This window comes from Alligator mississippiensis, chromosome 7 (genome assembly GCF_030867095.1).
Source record: "Alligator mississippiensis isolate rAllMis1 chromosome 7, rAllMis1, whole genome shotgun sequence".
Lineage (NCBI taxonomy): Eukaryota > Metazoa > Chordata > Crocodylia > Alligatoridae > Alligator > Alligator mississippiensis.
The window spans coordinates 74,807,128-74,832,819 of record NC_081830.1 but is presented as its reverse complement, the minus strand read 5'-3'; the positions used below and the strand labels follow the sequence as shown (position 1 = coordinate 74,832,819).

The window sequence follows — 25,692 nt, the reverse complement described above, 5'->3', positions numbered from 1 at the left end:
CTGCAGGCTTACGCCAGCAGCAGGGTGTTGGGACTGGACTACGCTTGCCAAGGTGCTCTGGACATGCGGTCATAATTATTGGCTACAATGACCAAAGAAAGACAATAGTTAATAACGTTTTTGGGGGGGGGGGGGTTGTTTTTTTTAAATCGGTGCTGATCTGATAGCCAACCAATATTTTGGTGCACCCCTAAAAAAAAGTTAAATAAGTAGCAGTTACATTTAGATGGTTTGTACATAGTAGAGCAGTAAGTGCAAAGAGAAACCATGCAGTACAGGCCAGGTAAAGGCAAATGAAAAGGACCACAAACCAAAAGAAAAAGAAACAATTGGACAGAAAACTATGTGATAAGGGTGCCTAAAAAGCCAAGGCAGGAAATGGTTAATGATGACTTTCAGCAGCCTGAAGTGAAAGATGAGGACTGAGGAGGGATCCTGGGATCTGGCTAGGAAGAGTTCAAACAAGACCTTAAATAAAACATCCTCAGTGGAACAGAAACAGCAGATTTGGAAAGGGTCAAAGAGGGAAAGAAGAGATAATCCATGCAGTGGATGGCAGATAACATGAAACACTAACCATCTGCTAAACAATTTAATTCTCTCTGAGAAAAGGACTTAAAAAAAACTCTGTATTAACCATAAAAGAAAAAGTGGGTTTTGTTGCTTGTGATTGCTCACACTCCCACATATGGAGGCTGGCTGGACAGACATTTCACAATTCTTACTTGCAAGGTATAGAGAGAACTCCATGTTCCACAAGCAAGACTCAAACATGTTTGTTCCCAGAGCTCAGGAACTGCCAATGTCTATTGGGAGCTCTGCACCCAAACTGCTCTTTCAGTTCACAGCCACTTAATACCAGCGCTAGTGTCTGTCCTCTGGGAACAAATTAAAAAAGACTATGGCTGCATTTGTATTGCTGATACAGTAACTTGTGTGTGCGGTACTAATTCAAAATAAACATGTGAGTTACTCATATTTAAATAGTTTAATGTTAAATTTTACTGAAAGTACACGGTTATCAATGACCAACTGCTATAAATAACACACAAGCAAAGTAGTAATGCTCAAACTAGTACAATATACTTCAGTAACCTTCAGCATACTTTTTGCTTATCAGACAATACAAGCAGTTCCTTTTGTTTGATACCACACAGAGAGCAAGGCCAATTTTCTGTAGAATAAATTTACCTTTTAATCTTTTGAGGGTGTAACATTACACAGTTATAAAACAGACACAGCTTTTCTTAGGGCTGGATTCTACTACCCATTCAAAGTCTTACCCTATTAAACCGCTTTGCTTGAAAAGTATGACCATTTGCACAGTACAGCTTTCGCCACCGGCGGGCACCACGACGATAAATGGATTCTAAGAGGAAGAAAAGTATAAACAGATGAATGAAAGTGTAAATATTGCACTTGAAAGCGTATGGTACATTTTACAAACTACTTTAAAAGATGAAGGCTTCAGGAAGATTTCACTAGGAATTTTCTGCATGAAAATAACTACAAATGCACCTTTGCTCAGATCTGATACTTGTAAAGGATTTTATTTTTCTTAAAACCAAAATGCAAGAACCTTCAGATATTTGGTATATGAGAACTTTTAGTTTTCTATAATTTTGCTTTTAACTGTGTAGGAATGTGGTGTATGATAATCCCAACCAAGCATCCCTAGAAACTTCTGTAACTTCACAGAAGAGGTAAAGGTCAGAAAGCAACAGCTTAAGATGCCCTACATTTCCTTAAGAGTGCTGACACAAGTGATATTTTTCATGCAATCAGGCCCCTGAAAGCACTCTACAGCTGTGACTTAGCATTTTGCAGCCATGCATGTGTTTTTAAAATGGCCAATTGCACAAAAAGTTAACCCTGGTAAAATTAAGTATTAGATGAAGGTGCTCTAAAGGAGAGCACCTTAGGGAACTTGTGTTCCCTCCAGAGTAAATTTTTCATGCGGGGACGGGACTGGGCTGGTGCTCACACCAGCAGCAGTAGCCCAGCCATGTCCTAGGGCTGTCAGTGCAGGAGGGAAGGGGAAGAAGAGGGAGCAGACAGCACAGAGCTGCCCGCTGCTTTTGAATGGCCAGGGGGAAGGGGTGGAACAAAGCACCCTCGCCTTGCAGGCCTGGCCTGGCTCTCCCCAATACCCCAGCCAACAGCTCTGTGCTGGCTGTTCCCTCCCCTTCCCCATCCCTCCCATGCTGACAGCCCCGGAGTTGGGGGATAGTGGGGGGCTGTGGACAAGGATGGTTTGGTAGCCTCTTCAAAGGCTGCTGAAGCGCCCCCACCTGCTGGCCACAGCTGGTGCAGACAGGCTCCAGCCCCCACCCCTGCCCCAACAGGCCAATGTCTTGTGCTGGGGGGGGGGCCTCTACCTCACGGCACTTTATGTAAAGCACCATGAGTTAGAGTGGGGCCCTGAACATCCATAGGCACCCTAAATAGACTGATCCAACCTAGTAGAACTTCTAAGGGTGAATGAGTAGGGATGCAATCTTAAAATTAAGAGCAGTATTGAATACAAGTCATCAAATCATTTTTACAATAAGGGGGCATGGAGGAGAACCCCCAAGAACCATTATTTTGCAGACTATTTCTTTCAACATCTATGAGTGCAAACCCACTCTTTACAGAAAGATTACCTCTTATTCACGTCCACAATTTAAAGAGGTAATAACTTCCTTTTCCACCTTTTCAGGGAATTTTAAAGCTGCAAGATGCTTAAGTCTATTTAGTTTTCATATTATAACAAATTTCTGCAACAAGATGGCAATGTTTGAAATGATGAAAACACCCAAACTGTATACTACATTTCAGTTAAAAAGACTAGATAGTATTGTCAGTCATTTAGTCTACCCAGACTTGAGAAGAGACAAAGCTAGATTAGAAGAGTTATAGCCATCCTTGCTAGGCTTAGACATCTCAGGAATCCCTTGAGATATTCAAAATCAGCAGATTTTTATCAGTTCAGATTCTATTACAAAATAAATGTGCTATGAGCATTTTCAAGAAGGGATTTTTACAACAAAAATGAGCTTACTATCTTCTCCTGGACAGGGCATGCCAGGCCTTTCTGGTACACAAGGAAACACTGTAAAATAGAAAGTGACTTCAGATTAATCTCATTTCAGATATAAAAAAAAACATATTAAAAAGACAATAATGGACAGTTGTATTATCTGAGAAGACAGAGTACAAAGACTTCACAATACAAGGTCTGTGAGTGGCTATACCAAGCCACTAAGAATCCTGAAAGAAGAAAACTAATAAAACAAACACATGCATCCAACCCTCTATCTCCTTATTTTCTTCTTTCGATTTTCTTCAATTCTTCCATATTCTTTATTCTAAAAAGTCATTTAAACAAATTATTATCTGAGTTGGGATGTGGTGTACCAAGTGATCATTGACTCCTTTACAAGGATATGAAAAATTAATGTAAATTTGTTAATTTCATCTGTTCACTGACATAAACTGACTTCCTTACTGAGGGCTTAAACAATCTCTATTTCTACCAGATGCATAGGTATATCAGAGTCCCCAGACTGTTTCTATAGTATGAATGACATTTTAACCATCTTTGTGGCTATTTTTAATTTTGTGTACAGTTGCCTAATGTCTTTATTAGAAATGTATTATCTACATGACAAAAATATTAGAAAAATCATTTACTAATTGATTACTGTGTGTCGGTCTTCCACCAGACCACGGGTATCGCCCTGTCTGACAAGATGCAGGATTACCAGGGTAAGGGCAAACATATGTCCATCATTGGCATAGATCTTGTGAAGAAACACCTTGAAAGGGAACACCTGGACATGCCCAAATCAGCTGGCCCAGATGGAATGCACCCAAGAGTGCTAAAGGAACTGGCTGACATCATAGCGTGGCCAATGGTGAGGATATTCGACAACTCCCAATTCAGGTATATAGAGAGCAAAAAGAAGGCTCAGGGTAGCATAGACCCTGTGCAAAACAAACTAGGGCAATTAGTGACAGATAAGGGGGGGCAAAGCTGAGCTCTTCAATGAGTTTTTTGCCTCTGTATTCCTGAACTTGGATCAGGACAAATCCCCCAGTTGGATCATAGACAGGCATAAAGGGGAAACCAGCCCACCAACTGTTAGCACCAACTTAGTGAAGAGACGCTTGGAAGGGCTGGATGTGTTTAAGTCAACAAGCTTGGATGATCTTCATCCAAGGGAGCTGAAGGAATTGTCCAGTGTCATAGCAGAGCTACTGGCACAATTGTTTGATCGCTCTTGGTGCTAAGGTCAGGTCCCAGAGGACTGGAAAAGGGCCAATGTGATCCCTATTTTCAAGAAGGGAAGGAAGGAGGATCCGAGTAACTATAGACCGGTTAGTCTCACCTCTATCCTCGGGAAAACTTTTGAAAAAATTATTAAGGATAGCTGTGCATGTCCAGCATGCTAAATGGCAACCAGCCTGGATTTATAGGAGGTAAATCCTGCCTGACACCCCCCAGAGGTGGTGCACTTTCAAGAAACACTTGGATGCCTATCTTGCTGGGATCATTTGCCCCTTGCTGACTTCCTGCCCCTTGGCCAGGGGCCGGACCCAATGATTTTGCAAGGTCCCTTGCAGCCCTAATGCCTATGTCTATGAAATCTATGATAATATTATTCTTGTATAGTAAAATAAGGTCATTAGCAGGACAGAAGAGTGAGCACCATTAGCGGCTCATAGATTAGTTTTCTGACAACTTCTATTATAAATGTGTCTGTTTACATGCAATATTATGTATTTATGATCTTCTCCATGCTAGTACTTTTTGATATAGCCCCAGAAAAATACTTCTGGCTGTAATAATGGCAGAAACAGTGTAGACCACTGATAAGTTAGATATGATACTAGCTTGATCACTTCAACATATCGTCAAATAATCAATACAAGCGGAGGCAGGAAATATGGAAATGCATATTTCAGGACAAAGGAAAGATATACTTGGGCTAAGCAGATTTTCTGGGCACTTCTACATTCACTCTATGGAATTTTCTCTCCCCTATGTCCTCAGGGAAAATTATTAGCATTTTAATTCCCTGCTCCAGAAAGTAGAAACATTCACCATTTTATAAGCCTTAAAAAAGCTCACTAGAAAAAAAGAAACAGTAGTTAGTCTCAGATATCTGTCTCTGTTCTAACTGAAATTACAAGTTTTGATTTGTGCCTACATGGATGAAATAGAATTCAATTCAGTTTGGGCTTCTGAAGCCATTTTGCTTTCATTCCCTAAAACAGGGGTCATGCTAAAACAACATCATGCTTGCACCTTTTTCTTGGGAGCTGGCTGCTTTCTTCTATTACTTTAAAATTTAGTTTCTGCAGGTTCTAGGTCTCCGCATACAAAGAAAAATATTCTAACACAAGCAGAGGAAGTATTAATTTACTTAGCCTGGAGAAATAACCCCAGTGGGCCAAACAATAGCTAGGACAGGTATGAATTGTTCACATACCGCACTGCCAGTTTTTTTTTACTGTTCAGCATTAACTTTCAAATATTCTGTTCCATCTTGAAGTCTGATCGAAGTACCTAACCTAGGCCTGTGAATGAAGATTATTAGTTTATTTTCTTTTATTTGACTCCTACTTTAAAAGCAGTGAGCAGGTAATAGGACCCAGCATAGTATGAACAACATAGTCAGCTTCCTGCCAGCACAAGCATGCCAAGCACTACTGTACCAAGTGCAAGGACACGTTCTTTCCACTTCTATTTCTACATGTTATTCACTGCTAACAAGTTTTCTATCAACACTTTCACCAATCAAGGTAGCGTTAGCAATACTATGGGATTTTGGTGCAGCAGTCTTCTTCTAAGGATATCAAATCATTTGGTGCAGTAGTCTTTGATGCATGCATGGATGAGAAGGGGAGAAAAGTACAAACTAGCAAATCTCAATATTCAGATGTGATAAGGAAGACCAAATCAATATCCAGAGGAACAGAAAGAAGGGTGTACTGGCTTATTTGTATAAGAAGAAAGAAATTAAGCTCTACTCTACCATGAATTAGCAGCTCAGAATCTTTGTTTAATTCATATAACCGGAAAGCTTCTTCCAACTCCAGCTGAGAAGAAACTGTACACGGGTCTCCTAAAAAGAAAGAAAGAAAAAAAAAATATCAGTGTAATTTGAAGATATAGCATTGTGATGGAATTTTGCCACAACTGCTTTTAATTTTAGTCACAGCCATATTCATATCTATATTAGTGTTTCTAAGTTATGCATTCTTAATGCTTCTAGTCAGTCAGAACTGAAGAAGAATCCTGTTCCAGAGATTATATCTAAACTCCCTCCGGATTTAATAAGAGATTTTGTGACTTGTTTACTTTGTACTATTTTGACTCTTCTCATACACATTTTGTACGATAGAAAAAAAAAGAGTTACTCACACAGTATAAGAAAAGCCATGAGCCATATATTTTAGATTTCTAAAATTATATTGCTTTTTCATGTATAAAAGTGATGAGACTATGAAAAATTTTCTACAACATTCATCCAACATAAAAAGAAGAAATGGAACAAATTAGTCCAAGAACAACTTTCCCAGCCACAAATCAACCATCAGAGGAATAACACCAACACCGTACAACATTCCAACCTCAGACCTGATGAAACTGAAAGCAGCGATCAACCCTCAAATATCAATCTCTCCACACATCCGCTTACCAAAACTGAAAAATCTGTCTAAAAGGCCTAAATTTCTGACCAGAAAAATACACTAATAAAATACTTCAATGTGGAGAACTAGAAGAATTCTTCTGATGCCTCTGCCTCATGGAATATTTCCATGACAAAAAAGAATCCACTTCCAACAACAACACATCCTCTGACAACATTGAGGAAAAGATCAACCCCAAAAATCCCCAAACAACTTCAGATTGGACACCTCACAGTGGACGAAACCCTAACCTTGACCGCTACACATTGACTGCTTCACGGAAAGAATGAACAATGAAATAATCAGCAACACGCCACCATAACAACCTCTCTCTACCAGAGAGAAAGGCCATAGAATCTCTAAGATTGAACCATGAAATAGTAATAAAACCAGCAGAGAAAGGAGGATCCATAGTCGTCGTAAACTGTGAAGGCTACATAAAGGAACCCAACGGACAACTCTGACATCATCTACTACAAAGAACTACAAGAAGACCCTACTCCCCTTTTCACCATGAAACTCAATAATACCATCAAATCATTTCCATCAGAACTACAAGAAAAACTACAGACCTTGATCCCCTCACTACCCAACCCAGGGACTTGTTACATGCTCCCTAAATTCCACAAACGAGGGAACCCTGGCAGATCTATCATATCCAACCATGGGACCCTAACTGAAGAAATATCAGGTTTCATTGAATCAATCCTAAAACCACTTGGACAAAACTTGTTCTTTGGGTGACAAGACACTACAGAAACTTAAAAACATAGACCACCCTCCCAGCACCCTCCTAGCCACCATGGACATTACCAGCCTATACACCAACATCCCACACCAGGATGGCATCCAAGTCAGCCTTACATATCTACAAGACCAAGATTACAACTCAGAGTACAGACCCAAAGATATTACTGACCTTATACACTTCATCCTCTCGCACAACAATTTCACTTTTAATAACCAACACTTCCTCCAGACCATGGGCACAGCTATGGGCACCAAAATGCCCCCACAGTATGCCAACCTTTTTAAGAGCCACCTGGAGGACTTCCTCAAGGACTGTACCATCAAACCCTCGCTATACTTAAGATATATCGATGAAATCTTCATCTTTTGAACTGAAAACCTGCAATCTCTGATTGAGTTCCGTCAGAAATTCAACAATCGCCATCCCTCCATCCGACTATCTCTTGAATACTCCAGCACCAACATCTCCTTTTTAGACACGATGAGCAGCATCCATAATGGGAAAATACAGACCTTGTTATACAAGAAACCCACAGACCAACAGACCCCCATATCTGCACAGAACCAGCAGTCATGCTAAACACACCAAAAAAGCTGTGATATACAGCCAAGCCCTCAGATACCACTGAATTTGCATTGAAGAGAACACCCAGGATTGCCACCCCACCAATCTTAAAAAGGCTTTCACCCAACAAGGACACTCCTCCAGAGCGATAGCGCACACATTTGAAAGAGCCACCCAGATACCACGTGAAGAATTGCTGCAGTACAGAAGAAAACCCCCATGAATCACACACTGCTGGTCATTATGACATATCACCCCTCCCTCATACCCATATGGGAGATCCTCAACCAATTGCAACCCACACTAGAAAGAGACCCTATTCTTAAAGAGATCTTCCCAGAGCCACCCATCCTAGTCTTCAAACAAGCATGAACCTCACTAACCTCATCACCAGAAACAAACTTCCTCAGGCCCAAAACACACTGAATGGATCCAGACCATGCCATGACAAGAAATGCAAAACCTGCCAACACATCTCCATCACCCCCACAATTACTACACCCCGCAACAGAGCCATCAGCATCCCAGGATCTTACAGCTGCACCTCCAGAAATGTAATATATCTCATCCAATCCACAAAATGCCCTGATGGTAATTACGTAGGAGGGACCAAACAACAACTGTGCACCAGAATCAACACACACTGGAAATCGGTCAAAGACAAGAATACCCAATTACCTGTGGGGGCATATTTCACAGGTACCTCTCCACTATTCATCTCCCTACTCTCCCCACCACCCAGCCTGTCTCTCACCCACTGACTCCTCTATTTACACCTTCATTGACTGCCTATCTTATATGCATACCAGCCCAGCCACTGGCTAATTTACTTTTCATTCTTTTCAGGAAGAGCACACACCAACCGCAGAAACTTCTTCAGCCTGACGAAGGGTTTTTAAACCCAAAAGCTTGCTTAAAATTTTTTTCCAACTATTTAAGTTGATCTAATAAAAGACATCAGATTCACCCAGATTCACATTGTCTGCCTATGTCTAGAATGTCAAACTCATCTGACTCCCTGGGCTGGAGGAGTGGTATGGGGCTGATCCCCCGGCCAGACTGGGCTCACAGACCCATGTACATGCTCCTTCTCCCCTATATGCTGGATCTGGGGCAGGTAGCGCACACATCCTGGGACTAGCTGGGTCAGGAAGTGAGTGTAGTGCAGGGGTGGGCAAAATAGAGCCCGTGGGCTGAATCCAGCCCACCAGGCCATTCTATCCGGCCTGCAGAGCCCCTTAAAAATTGAGTAAATTAATATTTATTTGCCCCGGGTCCCTATCAAAGCTGGCTGGAGCCAGGGGCAGTAGGACCCAGAGGGAGCCCTCAGCAGGCTTGAGTAGCCCAGCCAGTTCCCTGCTTTCCTACCCCAGCCCTGCTCCAGCACTACATGGCTCCTGGCTGCATCCTGGGACCACAAAGCATGGGACCACGCTGGTAGGGGTGTGTATGTGTGTGTGCCCATGTATTGGCAGGCATAAGGACAGAGTGAGAGTGTGTGTGTGTGTGTGTGTGTGTGTGTGTGTTCATAGGATGAGTCCCACATGCACACCCCTCCATACACATGCACCTATGCATCCCCTCGCACTGCCATACGCAAACCCCAGCCACCCTCCCCCCATACCCACCCGCACCTAACATACTTGCACACTCACATGGCCACCATACAGCCAGGCATGGGAGCTGGGGGCAGCTCTGGCAGCTGAATGCAGGTAAGTCTATGGGGGGGTTGGGGTTGGAAGGCCAGGCCTTAGGGACTTTGTGGGGGGAGGGGGTGTGAAGTGTTGGGGGGGGGGGCGGGCAGGTGTTTTCTGGTGCTAGGGGAAGGTGTCTGGGTGCCGTAGCTGCAGCACGGTGAGGGGGGAGGTACCTGCTCCTCTAGTGGTGGAAGGGGGCAGGGGGGCACTTTTTGGGCATCGGGGAGCTGTGTAGCCAAGCCAATTGCACCAGTCCTGGGGCTTGTGCTCACAGGGGCAAGGCAGCTAGGAAGATGATGTTCTGGGGGGAGGGGGTGGGGCTCTGGTCAGGCTCCCTGGTGCAGTGTGGGAGCCCCAGCCTAGGGCAGCAGGTGTCACAGGCATCCCTTCCTCCTCCCTCTAGTCTGTGCCATGGTCAGACTCACTCCGCTGCCACCCACAACGAGTCTGAGCTGCTACAGCCACTGCACTCCAGCCGGGGTGGGACGGGGGCAGCTGGGAGTGAAGAGAGGGGTGGCCTGTGGCTTGGGAGTGATGGGCAATGGCATGGGCAGGACACTGACATATCAGGGTTGTTCAGCACCACAGCTGAACCTGCATCCTTGTGCAAGAAGGTGACAGGCAAAGCTATGATTTTTCATAATGAAAAAAACCAAGATTAAACACCAAAACATTTTAGAATTTAGTATTTAGAATTTATTTTATTATAATGACTGAGGCATGGTAGGCTTCCAAACTGCTTTACAATTCTAAATATATCAATAAAATATTGTGTTAAATTGATACATATACATGATACATCTATATAAAATTATTAGTTTTAATTCTGTTGGATGCCTAAAACTGAAATGTTAATGTTTCATCTTCTTAGAAGATACTTGCCAGTTATTCCCTTTAAAATAACCATCTAATTAGCAGGGATCCTGGCTCTCTCTCTCAAAAAAAAAAATAAAAAATCCCAAATTCTCTGATTAAAACTCCCAAAATTATATTTACTTTAAATCAGAGAATTTGGTGGGTTTTATTAAGTTTATTTATAAATTTATTTTTTTAAATAGCAAATCTCCGATTACCCCCTCCCCCAAAATATATCTATATATAAAAATAAATAAATAAATGAATAAAATTTTGGGGGGGTTAATCAGAGAATTGAGTATTTTTTAAATCAGAGAATTCATAGTTTTTTAAAACAGAGAAAACCAGGATCCCTGCTGATTAGATGGATTTATAAAGGGAATAACTAGCAAGTATCTTCTAAGATCAAACATTAACATTTCCATTTTTTAGGCATCCAACGTAAGTTTAAAAAATAATTTTTATAGCAACAAGCATACACAAACTCTTCAGAAGTGCAGCTGTTTTTTTTAATTTCAAAATACAAAACTGGGTGTGTTTACTTGTTGTGTTAGCGCAACACAATCATGCCTAAAGTTTTCATTAAACAAAAAGATTAATATCTGATGGTTAAAAAAGCAAGTCTCTCAGTGCATGTCAGGGATGCAACTAAGGTGTTATATCTAAAATTAGACCAAAAACAGTCAAAGTTTGTATTACTTGAAAATTTACTTTTTCAGGGGAGTCGCATCCATTTATCTTAAGAGAGATTACCTTCATAATTAAGTTAGGTTTAGCTTTGTAAGCACATGCTGGATATATAAAATGGAAGTTAAAATGCTTTTTATTTTACAGGGGCTAAAATAGTTAGACTTGGTAATAGAGATGACACAGGAAAAAATCCAGTAAATGATCATTCCAATTAAACTGCTTAATATATCTTACTCCTGTACTTGGAACAGGCAGTTTATTTAGGCCATAATTCACTGCTTACTGATTAAACACTATATTTCCTGTTATATATTCCAACAACCATGAATAATTTATTCTACAATAATAGAAAGAAAATAGCATGTGCATGAAAGACAACTGACATACTACGTGTATTAAAAAAGATGAACTGAGGTTTTTTTAAGTTCTGGAAAAGGATTCTGAAATAAGCCAAATTACAAGTTTCTAATTAATTTGATTAGAAGAATTGAGGTGATTTTGGGCAGCCAGGCAAACATTGTATGCATATGAATTACATTTAGTATATGCAATGGGATTTTACAAGCACTCAGCACTGGCTTGACTTTGCTACCTCTGAAGCTACAAAGCTGAAGTTAAGGGGTTTGTTGGGGAGGGGGGGTACAGGGGCACATTCTGTATGTGTAGAACAAAGATTTGGAGAGCATCAAATTGATTCGGACCTTTTTATTGGTCTCCTGATTCGATTCAGATTTGGAGATTTGGCTGCCAAATCAGGCCAAATCTCCTCCAAATCTAATCAGCAGCTGAAGCTTCACACAGCCCTAACAGCTAGTCCAGGAGTAGCCAACGTTTTTTGGTCGGAGTGCTGAAAAAACCACAATGTCTACCTTGGAAGGTGTTGGAGAGCTGCGGAGCAGCTGTTTGCAGCCTCCCAGCTGCAGCCGGCCCAGAGAGCCCAGTCTGCTTGCAGCAGGGCTTGCAGCCTCCTAGCTGCCTGCTGGGAGCAGCCTGGGCTCCATGGCTGGCAGCAGCTGCTCACAGCCCGGGCTGGCGGTGGTGTGCTGAGCAAAATGGCCTTGCGTGTCATGCTCGGCACGCATGCCAGGGGTTGCTGGCCCGAGCTAGTCCATTCCCATAGTGAAAGTAGGGAGGATGACATTTTTTAGGCCCTCAACTCAAAAGTTGAAATTCTTTCATTGCATACACATATAGTTGTAGAAATATTTGTAAATAGATTTTTTTCCATTAAAAAAAAAGAAGTTATTATTGTTCAGTTATGGCCTAACCTCATAATGGAAGCAGCTGTTCTAGGAAATTCTCACTGCTACCATAATGGTAGAGGCACATACCGTAAGTGTACTCCATACAGAATACTGCTCCATGTCGCTGATAAATTGAATCGTCACTTATGTCCATTCTACAATGTCACATCTGCCCTGAAGCAATGAGGCTGCAGTCAAATGGTCTTTTTAGACCTCTTGAGTTCATATTACCATCTGGCAAACCTGCTCATTCAGTACTTCCATGGTTTAAGCACTGATTGTGGACCAGTGCTGAAGCTGAACAAACTGAACCTCTTTTAATTTTGAATAGGAAAAGTTGCGTCAAGTGGAAAACGACAACAATGCACAACCCAGGTTACACAGCTGTCTGTATACCATTACATTTAATATGTAGTCCAGGAAATGGTTCTACACGTAAGACCTAAGGTTTTGAGCTGAACCTTCAATCTCTGAGCATAACTTTTTGGTTTCATACTCAAAGCCAGCCTTTGTTTCACACCTAAAAATTGGGCCTAACAGCTAGAAATTGGGCCTAACAGCTCCACATGGAATGTCTCTATTAAGCAACAAGGAGACTCCACACTGCTCTTTGATGGAGTGAGGATAACTGGGACTTAAAATAAATACTGTCAATATATGCTCTGTATATAAACAAGTAATTTATTTATTTTGATGCCCAAGAAACTGAAGTTGTATTGGCAGCTCTGTAATGGAGGTCAAACTTAGGACCATGCTAGTTTTCTCTCATAGTCTTAGAAATTCAATTGTAGGAACTGTACATGTATTTCATTTTATATCCACAATCATAACATGATATGTAGATAATATATTTGTATCTTGTAGCACTTGGTAACAGTTTACCTTCTTCATCAATCCATTTCATAGTGAAGAGCTGTTCATTGTCAAAGGAGCACATGTCTCGAACTTCATTACACAGTCCCTCAAATGAGATGGAAGGTTCAAAATAGGTTATCATGATGTCCCTGAGCAAGAGAGAAAGAAAGAAAGAAATGAGCATTCAAATCCATTAATTATATGATTGTACACAGGATTAGAACTATTCAGGCCCCAATTTATACTGCCAACACGAGAGGGGATGCGGGGGGGACACGAGAGAGAGAGAGAAAAAGATAAACTAGTTGCCCCATAAAAAATAAAAGGAATCTTTTCTTGGCAAATACTCTCCTGCATTCTTATTGATTTTCATCTGTGTATTGTACATCAGTTACAAATAAATGAATTAGACTTTTAATGACAGAATTAATAGATCTAACATTGTAGTTTCTTTTTGGCAAAGTAGCTAGATTACAAGTGATTTTATTATTATTACCCAATTATTTGAAAACTGGAAAAGGTACCTATTTTTGATAATAGAAATACATAAACCCTACATTTTGTATAGAAACATACTGTGTCATTCAAATGGCAGCCACTTACCAGTTGGACAGCACAGCATTTTAATTGCATACACAAGTTATATCAGTACTATGATATAGTGGCAGGAGATGGAGACAAGAGGGGGTATGCTACAATACATCTAAAAAGAAGAGATGAGGGAGGAAAAAAAAAGAGGATTCTCAAAATAAGTGGTTTCTAAGAAGGGTTTTTAAGGGTGGGAATCAGCATGTAAGTTCCCACAAAGTAAGAGAAGGCATGAGATTTAGTCCACCAGCTGCTCTGTGCATATTCTTGTCCCCCAGTAGCTTAGCGCTCAATGAAAGGTAACAGCAACAACTTACCCTTCTTTCTCTTACTGCAGGTAAGAGCACATGGGCAGTTACCATGGAGCAGATGTCAAACTGTAAAGCCCATGTCTTCACCTTATGGTAACATGTCTGAGTGCCTATGTCCACACATCACTTTCACATTTTCCATCTCTCATGGAAAATATGGCTGTGCTGTGGTCCAAGCTTGGACTTCCCAAGATACAGCTCTTATTTCAAAAGACGTTGTTTGAGATGTCCTTGTTCTATGTATGTGTGCATATGCACATGTGCACACATGTAGATGCACACAAAAAATTATGTATTATAAATAAATATATATAATTTTTTGCATAGACCCAAGCCTCAAATGTATAAATAAGCCCCACCCCCAACCGAGTTCAAACATTTGGGATTCATCTCAAAATAACCAACCCTGCATACTGAGCAATGTTGAAAATTATAGACAAAGTTGAGAACGCCAGGCAGACAGCGCATAAACTGATGAACCCAACAGAATGAAAAGCATGTGGACACCATGCCTAGAACTTTAAGAAGATGGTTTGCAAGGGATCTGTTACCAAAGAAAGTGGATGGCCTAAGAGTATATCTCAATCCATTACTCTGACTTACATCTATGTACTGGAAACTGGAGTCCGACACCTAGCAGTTCCAGAAATATATCAAGCATGTTTCTGCCTCAATCCCACAGGGACTGCTTTTGAAGTTCTCTCCTGAAATCAATGATATATGTTCTAAAAATTACAAACAGACTCCAGTTTTGCTAAAGTCCTTGATGGTGCATATAAAGTATTTAATAGAAGGAAGATGAAAGACTCTGGTAAATAGGACAATGCAGTCGTATTAAAATGAACAAACAAAAGCAAGTCACTGGCTCCGTTGGTCAAGGGATTCCTGATACATAACTTACTTCATATAAACTGTTTGTGCCATTTTCTGATTACTGACACTGCCTAAAAAAAGTAAGGAATACAAGCACAGGCATAACTAACAAGTTCTGTGTCCAGCACAAAGTCTCCTGGAGAGTGGGAAGGAGGAGTACTGGTGATCAGTATTACCTATCCCAGGGACTCGGCCACTAGCAGCTGCTTAAGTGGCACGGTGTCCCCATGCCTAGCTACTGTGAAGACTCTCCAGGGGGCCACTGTTGCAGCGCCCCCTTTAAGTCAGAGTCCTGGCCTGAAGCCCACTCTCCCATCCCTAGTTAAGCTACTGAATACTAGGGCTGTGTAAAACTTAGGCAGCTGCTTCGCTTCAGAGGTGTTTCAGCCTGTTTCAGCACCCAAAACACTGAATCCAAAACGAAACGGAAGGCTCCAAAACATCTCCAAAACTAAACAAAACCATCCAAAACATTTTGGAAAATTTCAGAGTTTCCAAGCCGGGCTTGCAGGGAAACAGAAACTAAGTGTGGGGGGGGGAGAGGCTGCTGTGGTATTGACATCTGTAGCTGGCCAGTGTCTGTGATCTGTCCCTGAGGTCGCTTCCAATGCCAGTGCTCTGGGGGAGGGATGGCAGCCTGGTGTCATCCCGCGCACAGATCCGGGGGCTTGCACCCCCTGGGAGGAGTCTGGCACAGCCCTGCAGCATTCCAGCGGGGCACGGGCCCTCGGATCTGCACGTGGGATGACAGCGTGCTGCCACTGCTGGCAAGTGATTCACGTTTTACTTTGAACAGTTTGAGGTGCAGTTTCACAGAAACCTCTGCACCAATCTCATCTCCTTGAAACTTGGCAGGCTTCATGCCCTCAGAAGGGGCTATCATCCCTGACATTTTCATCCAAATCAGGAAAAGAAATTACAATGTTATAGGCATTTTAGTGATTCCCCATTATAGCCTATGGCCAAAACAACATCGAAACTCTGAAACGTTTTCAACCAAATCGAAACAGAACAGCGATCCAAAAGACCGAAGCAAATCACTGTCCCCCTGAAACAGCCAAATCCAAAACCAAATCAAAACAGCCATTTTGCACAGCCCTACTGAATACAAAGGTCAGAGCACCAAAGGATAACATACAGTGATGCATCAGTGGAAGCCTATGGAGCTTGGGAGTGTACAGGACAGAGTCCTCAGTTCCTTCACACCTGTGCTCCATCACAGCTTCTAAGGGGCTGACGCATCTTTAGATGATCCTTACTAGCAGAGAGCAAACTGTCCCATAAATTTACAAACTGCCCATAAAAGGCCAGGCTAAAAACAGCTGTCCATAAGGGAAAATGAGTCTTCCATAAAAATTAAGCAAGAGTTAAGCTTAGAGGTGCACCAATACATTGGTCCCATATCGGATCAGCACCAATATAAGGAAAACTGACTGTATCGGCAATCGGCTTTTTTCTGGCTGATGTGGCTGATAATGCGGCTGATAACAACCGTTCACTAGGGCACCCCTGGGAAAGACCAGGGCCCATGGATATAAACTCCTGGAAGGCTGCTTCGGGCTTAATACCAGGAAAAACTTCTTTACAGTCAGGGTGGCCAGACTGTGGAATAAATTCCCTCCAGGGGTGGTGCAGTCCTCTACCCTGGAGGTTTTCAAGAGGAGACTGGACAGTCACCTCGTGGGGGTCACTTGACCCCAGCTGTCTTCTGGCCTAGAACAGTGGGGCTGGACCGATGATCTGCAAGGTCCCTTCCAGCCCTTAACAGTATATGAATCTATGAAAAAAAATGCCCAGTGCATGCACGCAGCCACAGAGCAGCATGTAGGCAGTCAGGAGCATAGCCAGGTCTGGCTGGTAAGTCTGTTATGAAGGAAGGAGTGTGGGGGGGCAGATCGAGGTCCCCACAGTGAGGGAGTGGGGGTGGGGCTGGGGCTGTGCAGCTGGGGCAGGGCATGATACTGAGCTGTAAGCGGCTCATCTTGGGGGGGCGCGGGGAGGGGATGGTTTCTGCTGCTGCACACACCCCGGGAAGCATGAGGAGGTGTGCCCCCAGATCTGCACACGAGGCAAGGGCGGGCTGCACTCAGGGTGGGCTATGGCAACACCTGAAAGGGGGCTATGGCAAATTTTGGGGTGGCTGCAGCCCCTCTCCCAGTGCTGCTGCCACCTACCCCAGCCCCCCACCAGGAAGAGCCCAATCCCCTGCCTCTCATAGCTGCTTGTCTAAAAGGACCCAGAGAGCAGTGGTGCAGCTGGAAGGGAGCTGTGAAACCAAGAGGAAGGGGAGAGGGAGTGGAGCCAGCAAGAGTAAAGCTGGGAGGAACAACAAGGTGTGGGGTTGAATAGCAGCACGACTAGGCAGATGAGGGGCTTCGAGGAGGTGCTAGTATGGCTCCCTCCACCCCGAAGTCTTCTCCATGGCTGCCCCAAGAAGCCTGGCTATAGGAAGCCTGAAGAGCAAGCCATATGAGGAAAGGCTGACAGATATAGGACTGTTCAGCCTAGAAAAAAGAAGACTTCAGGAAGATTGGTAGCAGTTTAAATATATAAATAAATAGATAAATATATCAGGGGAGAGCATCAGGGACTAAGTAAACAACTAGTTACCAATGTGCCCCACAGGAAAACCAGGAGCAACAGCCATAAACTCCTAGAAGATTTCAGACTGGATATAAGGAAAAACTTCTTCACAATTCGTGTGACCAGACTGGAATAGGCTCCCAGCAGGGGTGATGCAGGCACCTACCCTGAAGATCTTCAAAAGGAGAAAGAATGCACACCTTGCTGGGGTTATTTGAGCCCAGCAGTCTTTCCTTCCTAGAGCAGGGGACCTGGACTCGATGATCTCACGAGGTCCCTTCCAGCCCTAAACTTCTGTGAATCTGTGAAGCTGAGTAGATGCAGCCCTGTGCATCTTTGGGGTGGTGTGTGAGACACCCTGTCTCACACACCAGGGCTTTTTTTCGTGAAGTGCAGCCCTGAGCCCAGAAATGTATCTGGGAGGGGGAAAGGAGTGAACAGGGCATCAGGAGCAGCCCTATGGAGTCTGTGCCAGCCAGGCTGCTGCATGAGTATGCAGCAAGCCTGTCCCTCAGGTACCGCAGCCAGGCTCATGTAACTACAGCAGGAGCTGTAGCAGCTGCTGTCCAACCAAGTGCAGAGAGCAGGGATAGGAAAGATGCTGCTCGTGCTCCTCTTCCTGCTCCCCAGCATAATGCCACACGCCCAACCCCACCTGCTGCAGTGTCAGCCTGGGAGGTGCAGCATGGGACAGGGTACAGTTGGGGGTACCAGTGTTTGGGATGAATCAAGGACCCCTGTGGTGCTGGCAGCAAGGTGTACATTACTGCAATCACACATGGTTGCCAACCCAAGACATTTTTGTTTTGGTTTGTTATTTTTTTACTGACAGCAATGCTTACTAGCGTAATAGATCATTTAACCACCATATTTTTTAAATCCCAGTTCAGCAAAGAACTAGAGTTTCTAAAACTGTTGCAACAGTAAAAAAATAAACAAACAAAAAAAACCAAGTAAGAAATTGTCCTCAATAAGTGGTCTTGTGCTTTTGAGATCCCAAAAGCACTGACAACAGAGGCACAATTAAGAAAGCTGGAATCCTTCCCATCCAGTGACGTAGAAGGCTCCACATCTCCTCCTCCTCCACATACCTTCTCCTACTAGATCCCAAATACCAACAACTCTTCCCCATATCTTCACCGGGCTCAGCAAAACATCACATCCATTCACTATTCCCTAGAGTAGTGGTTCTCCAGATTTTTTGTACCAGGACCCATTCATAAACATCAATGACCAGTCCCAACCCAGTGCCCCTCACTCCTGACCCACTGCCCCCACCCTCAAGTGTGTGGGGCACGGGGTGGGTGTTCGGGGCATGGAGGGCCCCAAGCAGCCCCTTACAGGCTGGAACTCTGCCAGCCTGCAAGGGAGAAGCCATGGTTTCCCACATTTTTCTTCTTTAAAGGAGAATCCATTTTTCAAGTTTGTTCATAACCCTTTCATATATTCTTGTGACCCACTTTTGGGTCATGACCCGCAGGTTGAGAAACACCGCCCTTGAACTCTGTTTCTCAAACAGGGTGCCACGACAAAACAGGGTGCCTTGGGATCCTTCAAGATTGCCACACAATGTTATTAGCACTGTTAGGTTTACAAACATGATTCACAAGATAAACCCAGGGACTTCAAGCAGAAAGCCACAGTTCTTGGAGTCCTCTGCTCTACTATTTTTCCTGTAGGCAAAAGAAGAGTGAAAACTAAGAGCTGGCATTTTCCAAAGGGCACCTCAATTCTATCCAGGGATGCAAGAGGCCAGAGCAGTGCAGCGCAGATCTGGAAGGAGAGAGGCTCTGACTGTTCCTCCAAACACCCACACACATCCCCTAATGCCTTCCCTTTCCACAACACACAGTCCAAGCTAGTCCCTGCACCCCCTTCCAGCTCAAACTAAGGCTCCTATGGTGTCTGTCTCCACACTGAGACATAAAACTCTGGCATGCTAGGATTTCATTTAAAGCTAACAAATTTAACGTTATATATTGTGGGAGTGACAGATATAACCCTAAGACCACATAAGTCAGAGCAAATTCAGGTTGTTTGAAGGTTTAAGTTCTAGAGAGAATAAGGAAAGGGGAGAACAAGCTAATATTGAAGAATCAGTGACAAGATTCCCTGAACAAGTGGATATTTGTGGGAAACATTTGGATGAGAGATTTTATTGTCTTGTGGTCAGTCATCAGTGGCACTAAGAAAAGTAGGATAAAAGGTTGTAGTGGAAGGAAAGATGCAAACTTCTGTGACAAAGTACTCAATGCAATAGATATGTAGAATTTTAATTAAAGTGTAGTCTCTTAACTGCAATATACAGTAAATAAAGCACAGCAGTGATAAAAGGTCTACAGATTTAATATATACTGAACATTTTGGGGTAATTAAACACTTCAGTTATCTTGCCAGGCAAGACACACGTTGATGTAGTCAAAATTAGATTTAGTACTTGCTACCTTTCAGTTGAGAAATAAAAAAGCAGCCCATGCAGGATGGATAAACTAAATATTTTAGTATTTGGGCAAATTTTCCTAGTTATTACTCTCAACTCTCTACACAGAACATGTTAGGCAGCCACAAATACATTTTGAAAGGGATTTTATTATAGTTCTTACCTTATTAAAAAAAATACCCAAACAAACAAACAAACAAAACAAAACAACCCCATTACCTTGTCCCCACATCCCAGTAAATAATAAGTCAAAGTAGGGATTTATTGTAGAAGAAAGTGGTATCAAACATGTCATGATTAAAATCGTTTTCTGGGTGGTGAGAAGCCAATTCATTCACTAATAGGAGTTTCTACAGCAAAAGTCTGTTCCACAGAAGAACTAGTCTGACTAGTCACCCATATCTTCCTATTTGAAGAGTTGCTTTGCCTAATGAAATTTTTAGTTCAAAAGGTGTTCAAATTCCATGGTGAATAGTAGAGTTTATGAAGCTTTAATTAGATAGAATAGTTGCAACAGAAATATGATACAAGGCTTTATACTAGATGAAACAAAATGCTTCATCTTTTCAAATTTTGAAAAGGAACAGTTTCACATTTCGAATATAGGAGTAAACGTTTTGTTTTGTTTTTTAAGACATAAGAGGCTGAGGAAAGAGAAAGAAAAGTAAAAGTTTGATCTCTGTCACAAAACGTACCCATTTTTCAAAGTCATTGTACAAGAAACATTTTTCTCCACTAATTGAAATACTACCCAGTATATTTCCCTCCCATATCTGCATGTCAAGACATGATCCTCAGACAAGAGGTGGGGAAAGGAGCCTTCCTATTGCAGAGTTCCTGCAAAGAATTTCAAACAATACTATATGCTTGCACAGTTCTTTCACTGAAGTAATTCTAACTACCTGAGTGGAGCTAACATTTACTCCTGCTCTCATTTACAGAAATGAAGAAAGTGAAGCAAATGGAGGCTGAGTTACTGCTCCCCTCTCCAAAGCACACATCCCAAGTATGTGGGGAGAAGGAGGGGAGAGAGAGGCAGAATCCACCTCCTTCTGCTTCAATCACTTGAGTAATGCCGCTTTCTTATCCCAAGATCAGAAGAGCAGGAAGTTGTATATTAAAATGTGTTTTAGGGGACACTTTAAAATGCGCTTCTTTTGAAGGCATGACAACTAGCTTGGTCAGCAAACTAAAGGTTCATTCTAAAGTCAAACAAGCTTTGGGGCCTTCTGTTTTAGCAGCGCTTCTGCAGCTCAACCTAGGCCCCTTGAAAATAGCCAAGGCTAGCAACACCTCCCCCACCTACTCTTTTTAAAATAAAAAGATTTAAATGCACTAAGGCTAAAACTAAAACTGAAAAACACTGTTAGATCCACTGTCTACAGCCAAGCTCTATGTTACAACCATATCTGCTCTGACCCCACTACTGGGATGCACATGTTAAGAATTAGGAGCAGAGACTTACAATGCAAACCCAAAACCATAGCTACTCAAATCAAGACTTAGACCCCATCTCCAACCTAGTACAATGTCAATCCCAAGACAAGGGCAACAGAATCCCTTTGGTTATCACCTATAGCCCACACCTGGAACCCTTTAGATGCATCATTAGCAACTTCCAGCCTCTCCAGAAAATGACAGCAATCTCAAGGTAGCCATCAGCAACAAACCTGTCCTGGCTTACAGGCAGCCCATCAACCTCAGTGTCTCCTCAAAAACAGACTACCTAACTCAGGGGTGAGCAAAATGCGGCCCGCAGGCCGATGCAGGCTGCCAGGCCATTCTATCTGGCTCACAGGCCCCTAAAAAATTTAGAAAATTAATATGCATCTGCTCCTGGCTGCCTGCCACGTGGCCCTCAATGACTTGCCAAAACTCAGTAAGTGGCCCTCCGCCCAAAATAACTACCCGCCCCTGACTTAAGTCCTATTCTCACCAAGACACCAGACCTTACAGTGGACCCAGATGCCTGCATGGTGCCCCTTAGTCCACACAGACCACATCATCACTGGACCAAGTAATGCAGATTGTAAACATCCAAGGTTTGCTCTCCTGCTCTTCTATTGTCATATATATCATCACCTGCTTACAGTGCCTCTCTGCTGTCTACACCAGATAAACAGGGTAATCCCTATAAGCAGGGACCTAATCAAATTGCCATTTTGTGATTTTCACAGAAACCACAAAAAAACGGTGGTTTCTGCAATTTTGCACAAAATCTCCAGGGGAAAAAAAAAATAAATAAAAACTTACCAAAAAGAAAACGCTAACCCCCCAATGGGAGCCAGTGGCCGCTGCGGCCCAGCCTCACAGCCCGGCCGGGAGCAGCCAAGACAGCAGCCATCCCCTCCTGCTTCTGTTGCCAATTGTCTGAAGGCTGCTTTGCGTGAAGCCCTGCTCCACTCCGCCAGTCAGTGGCAAGGGGTGGGACTGCATGAAGGGTGGCCCTCTCCACCAATTAGCAGTCGGGTGGAGCCACACAAAAGGCAGCCCTCTTGGCCAATCAGCAATGAGGTGGAGGTGGTGGACCTGTTGTGAAAACACCGCGAGAATGGTGGCCGGCACCACAACTGGCCCACACAATCACCCACCTGCCACCTCAGTCTCAGTAGGTCTCTACCTATAAGTAGGGATGAAAAAGCTCTGATCAGAAAACACTTGGGACCCCCCAGACAATCCATCGCTGCCCTCAGAGCAGCTGTTCTTAGACAACAAAACTTTGAAAAATAATCTTGAAAGGGAATTGAGGAACAAGAAATCATCCAAACTGAGCTGCATTAAATATGGTCTAAATGAAGACTCTAGATTTTCACCCTATTAACTAGATTAGCTTTTATAACCCTTATGTCCCTCAATAGGTTAGCTGGCTTTGTTTTGCTCTCTCCTACCCACCTTGCCTCTCCCAGCAGCATCCCCTCCTTTTTCCTCCCTCTTCTCTACCTTTTGTATTCTAATCACTACTTTTTATTTAGAAGCTTTGCTTTGATGTTATGAAAGGACTACAGGAAAAAGCAAACCACTGCTTACAAAAGCTTCGGCATCTCTGATTTAGTAAGTCTGTAAGATGCAACCCTACCCTGCCTTGCATCTAAAGCTAAGATACGCCATCCTTATCTTGACTAGGGACTGTATTATGGAACACAAGACCTGTTTTAAATAAGGCCTTTATTGATACGTCATTTGCACCTCCAATGTTAAATGTTAAACAATACCTTCACTTTAAAAGCCCCATTTTACAGAGTTTACTCCTTTAAATTTCAGTAGCATCTACTGTTCCCCCATATTAAAAAAAATGCCTGAATACATGAGCAGTCCCTTTCCCTATACTACTTGTGTTTAAACTGCAAGTTAAACAATGTATACAAGTAGCCTGCTTACATCCAAATTTTACATTTATCATCTTCCCAATAGTGTAGCAGATGAGCCATACATAGCAAGATTGTTTATTGCTGCTGTCTCCTTGAGTTCAGAACAGAAATGTCAGAAAACAGGCCAGTTTGTTTTCCAGAGCCCACAGAAAGAGACTGTGAACCTTTCTGCACTTCTCCCCCTTCCATTTTGATCAAATGGCTTTTCTTCATTACCCCCTAAGAATTGCACGCTATTCATAATACATCCTTTATAAAAAAAAAAAAAAAATCAAACCAAATATTAAAGGATAATCAGATACATTTTTCCAGTTTTTCACTTCTGGTCTTCCACAAAAGTTTACATCTAAACTACTAGGTAGAGCAGCAAGCGACACTAAACGCTTCAGATTTTTTCACCCAAGGCCTGAACATAAAAGTCAACTCCTCCACATATTTATCATACCCCCAACAACAAGCATTCAGATTTTGAAGGAGTTCCAATTATCTTGCACTGAAATTCCTACAATACAAAATATTTCAAAGGAGTCTGCTATTTTAATATTTGCATTCTCGATTAAGTCAAGTCTGTACAGTCCAGCCCAGAATGATTTAAAACAGGAGGCTCAACCTCTGGCCCACAGGCCCTTTATGGCCTGAAAAGCCTTGGAATCCAGCCCACGGGGCTCCCCAAGGCTCAGGAAATTTGGCAGTAGGGGAGCAGTGACAGTTAATCCTGCCACTCCTCCCCACTGCTAAAATCCCAAACCCTGGGCAGTAGGTCAGAGCCAAGCCATACCCACTCCTCCTGCACAGTTGTGGCCCATTTCCCCTTCTCCCTGCCCCCAACTGAGTCCAGGCCACCCCACTTTCCCTCGGCATGGCAAGGTCAGGGCTGGGCCATAGATTCATAGATGTTAGGGCTGGAAGGGACCTCAACAGATCATCGAATCCGACCCCCTGCAGAGTGCTGGGTTCAGATGACTCCAGCCAGATGTCTAACCTCCTCTTGAAGACCCCCAGGGTAGGGGAGAGCACAACCCCCCTCAGGAGCCCATTCCACATTTTGGCCACTAACTGTGAAGAAGTTCCTCCTAATGTCCAGTCTAAATCTGCTCTCTGCTAGCTTATGGCCATTATTTCTTGTGACCCCCAGGGGCGCCTTGGTGAGTAGAACCTCACCAATTCCCTTCTGCGCCCCCATGATGAACTTATAGGCAGCCACAAGGTCGCCTCTCAACCTTCTCTTGCGGAAGCTGAAGGGGTCCAGGTGCCCTACACTCTCCTCGTAGGGCTTGGCCTGCAAGCCCTTAACCATACGAGCGGCCCTTCTCTGGACCCTCTCCAGGTTATCCACATCCCTCTTGAAGTGTGGCGCCCAAAATTGCATGCAGTATTCCAACTGCGGTCTGACCAGCACCCGATAGAGGGGAAGTATCACCTCCTTGGATCTGTTCGTCATGCATCTGCTGATGCACAATAAAGTGCAGCTAGCTTTGCTGATGACTTCGTCATACTGACAACTCATGTTCATCTTGGAGTCCACTAGGACTCCAAGATCCCTTTCCACTTCCGTGCTGCCGAGCAGGTCATTTCCTAGGCAGTAGGTGTGCTGGACATTTTTCCTCCCCAGGTACAGCACCTTGCATTCCTCCTTGTTAAATTGCATTAATTGTTTTCTGTCCATTTGTCCAATCTGTCCAGGTCTGCCTGTAGTTGTTCCCTGCCCTCCGGTGTGTCAACTTCTCTCCACAGTTTTGTATCATCCGCAAACTTGGACAGAGTACACTTCACTCCGTCGTCCAAGTCACTGATGAAGACATTGAAGAGTATTAGTCCAAGGACCGAGCCCTGCGGGACCCCACTGCCCACGTCCTTCCAGGTCAATACCGACCCATCCACCACCACTCTCTGGGTATGACCCTCTACCCTATTTGCCATCCACCGGACTGTGTAATCATCCAAGTCACAGCCTCTTAATTTGCTCAGCAGTATGGGGCGGGATACCGTATTGAAGGGCTTCCTGAAGTCTAAGTCAACGATATCTACTCCTACTCCTGCGTCCAAGTGTTTTGTAACCTGGTCATAAAGAAACTAGACTAGTCAGGCATGATCTACCTGCAACTAACCCATGCTAGTTTCCCCTCAGCATAATTCTTCCTGCTGGGCTCTCACATATATGAGCCTTAATAATCTTTTCAAAGAATTTACCA

General features: G+C 43.3%; 1 protein-coding gene across 1 annotated transcript in view; it reads right to left on the bottom strand.

Annotated features, from left to right (window-relative positions):
• The window catches only part of PRKCI (protein kinase C iota), a 50,930-nt gene that overhangs the window by 19,852 nt on the left and 5,386 nt on the right, over nucleotides 1-25,692 (bottom strand). Inside the window, exons 2-5 of the mRNA XM_006267721.4 lie at nucleotides 13,365-13,486; nucleotides 6,024-6,113; nucleotides 3,044-3,094; nucleotides 1,284-1,369 (exon numbers count right to left, since the gene is read on the bottom strand). Coding sequence (XP_006267783.1) covers nucleotides 1,284-1,369; nucleotides 3,044-3,094; nucleotides 6,024-6,113; nucleotides 13,365-13,486 — 349 coding nt within the window. The remainder of the gene's footprint in view (nucleotides 1-1,283; nucleotides 1,370-3,043; nucleotides 3,095-6,023; nucleotides 6,114-13,364; nucleotides 13,487-25,692) is intronic.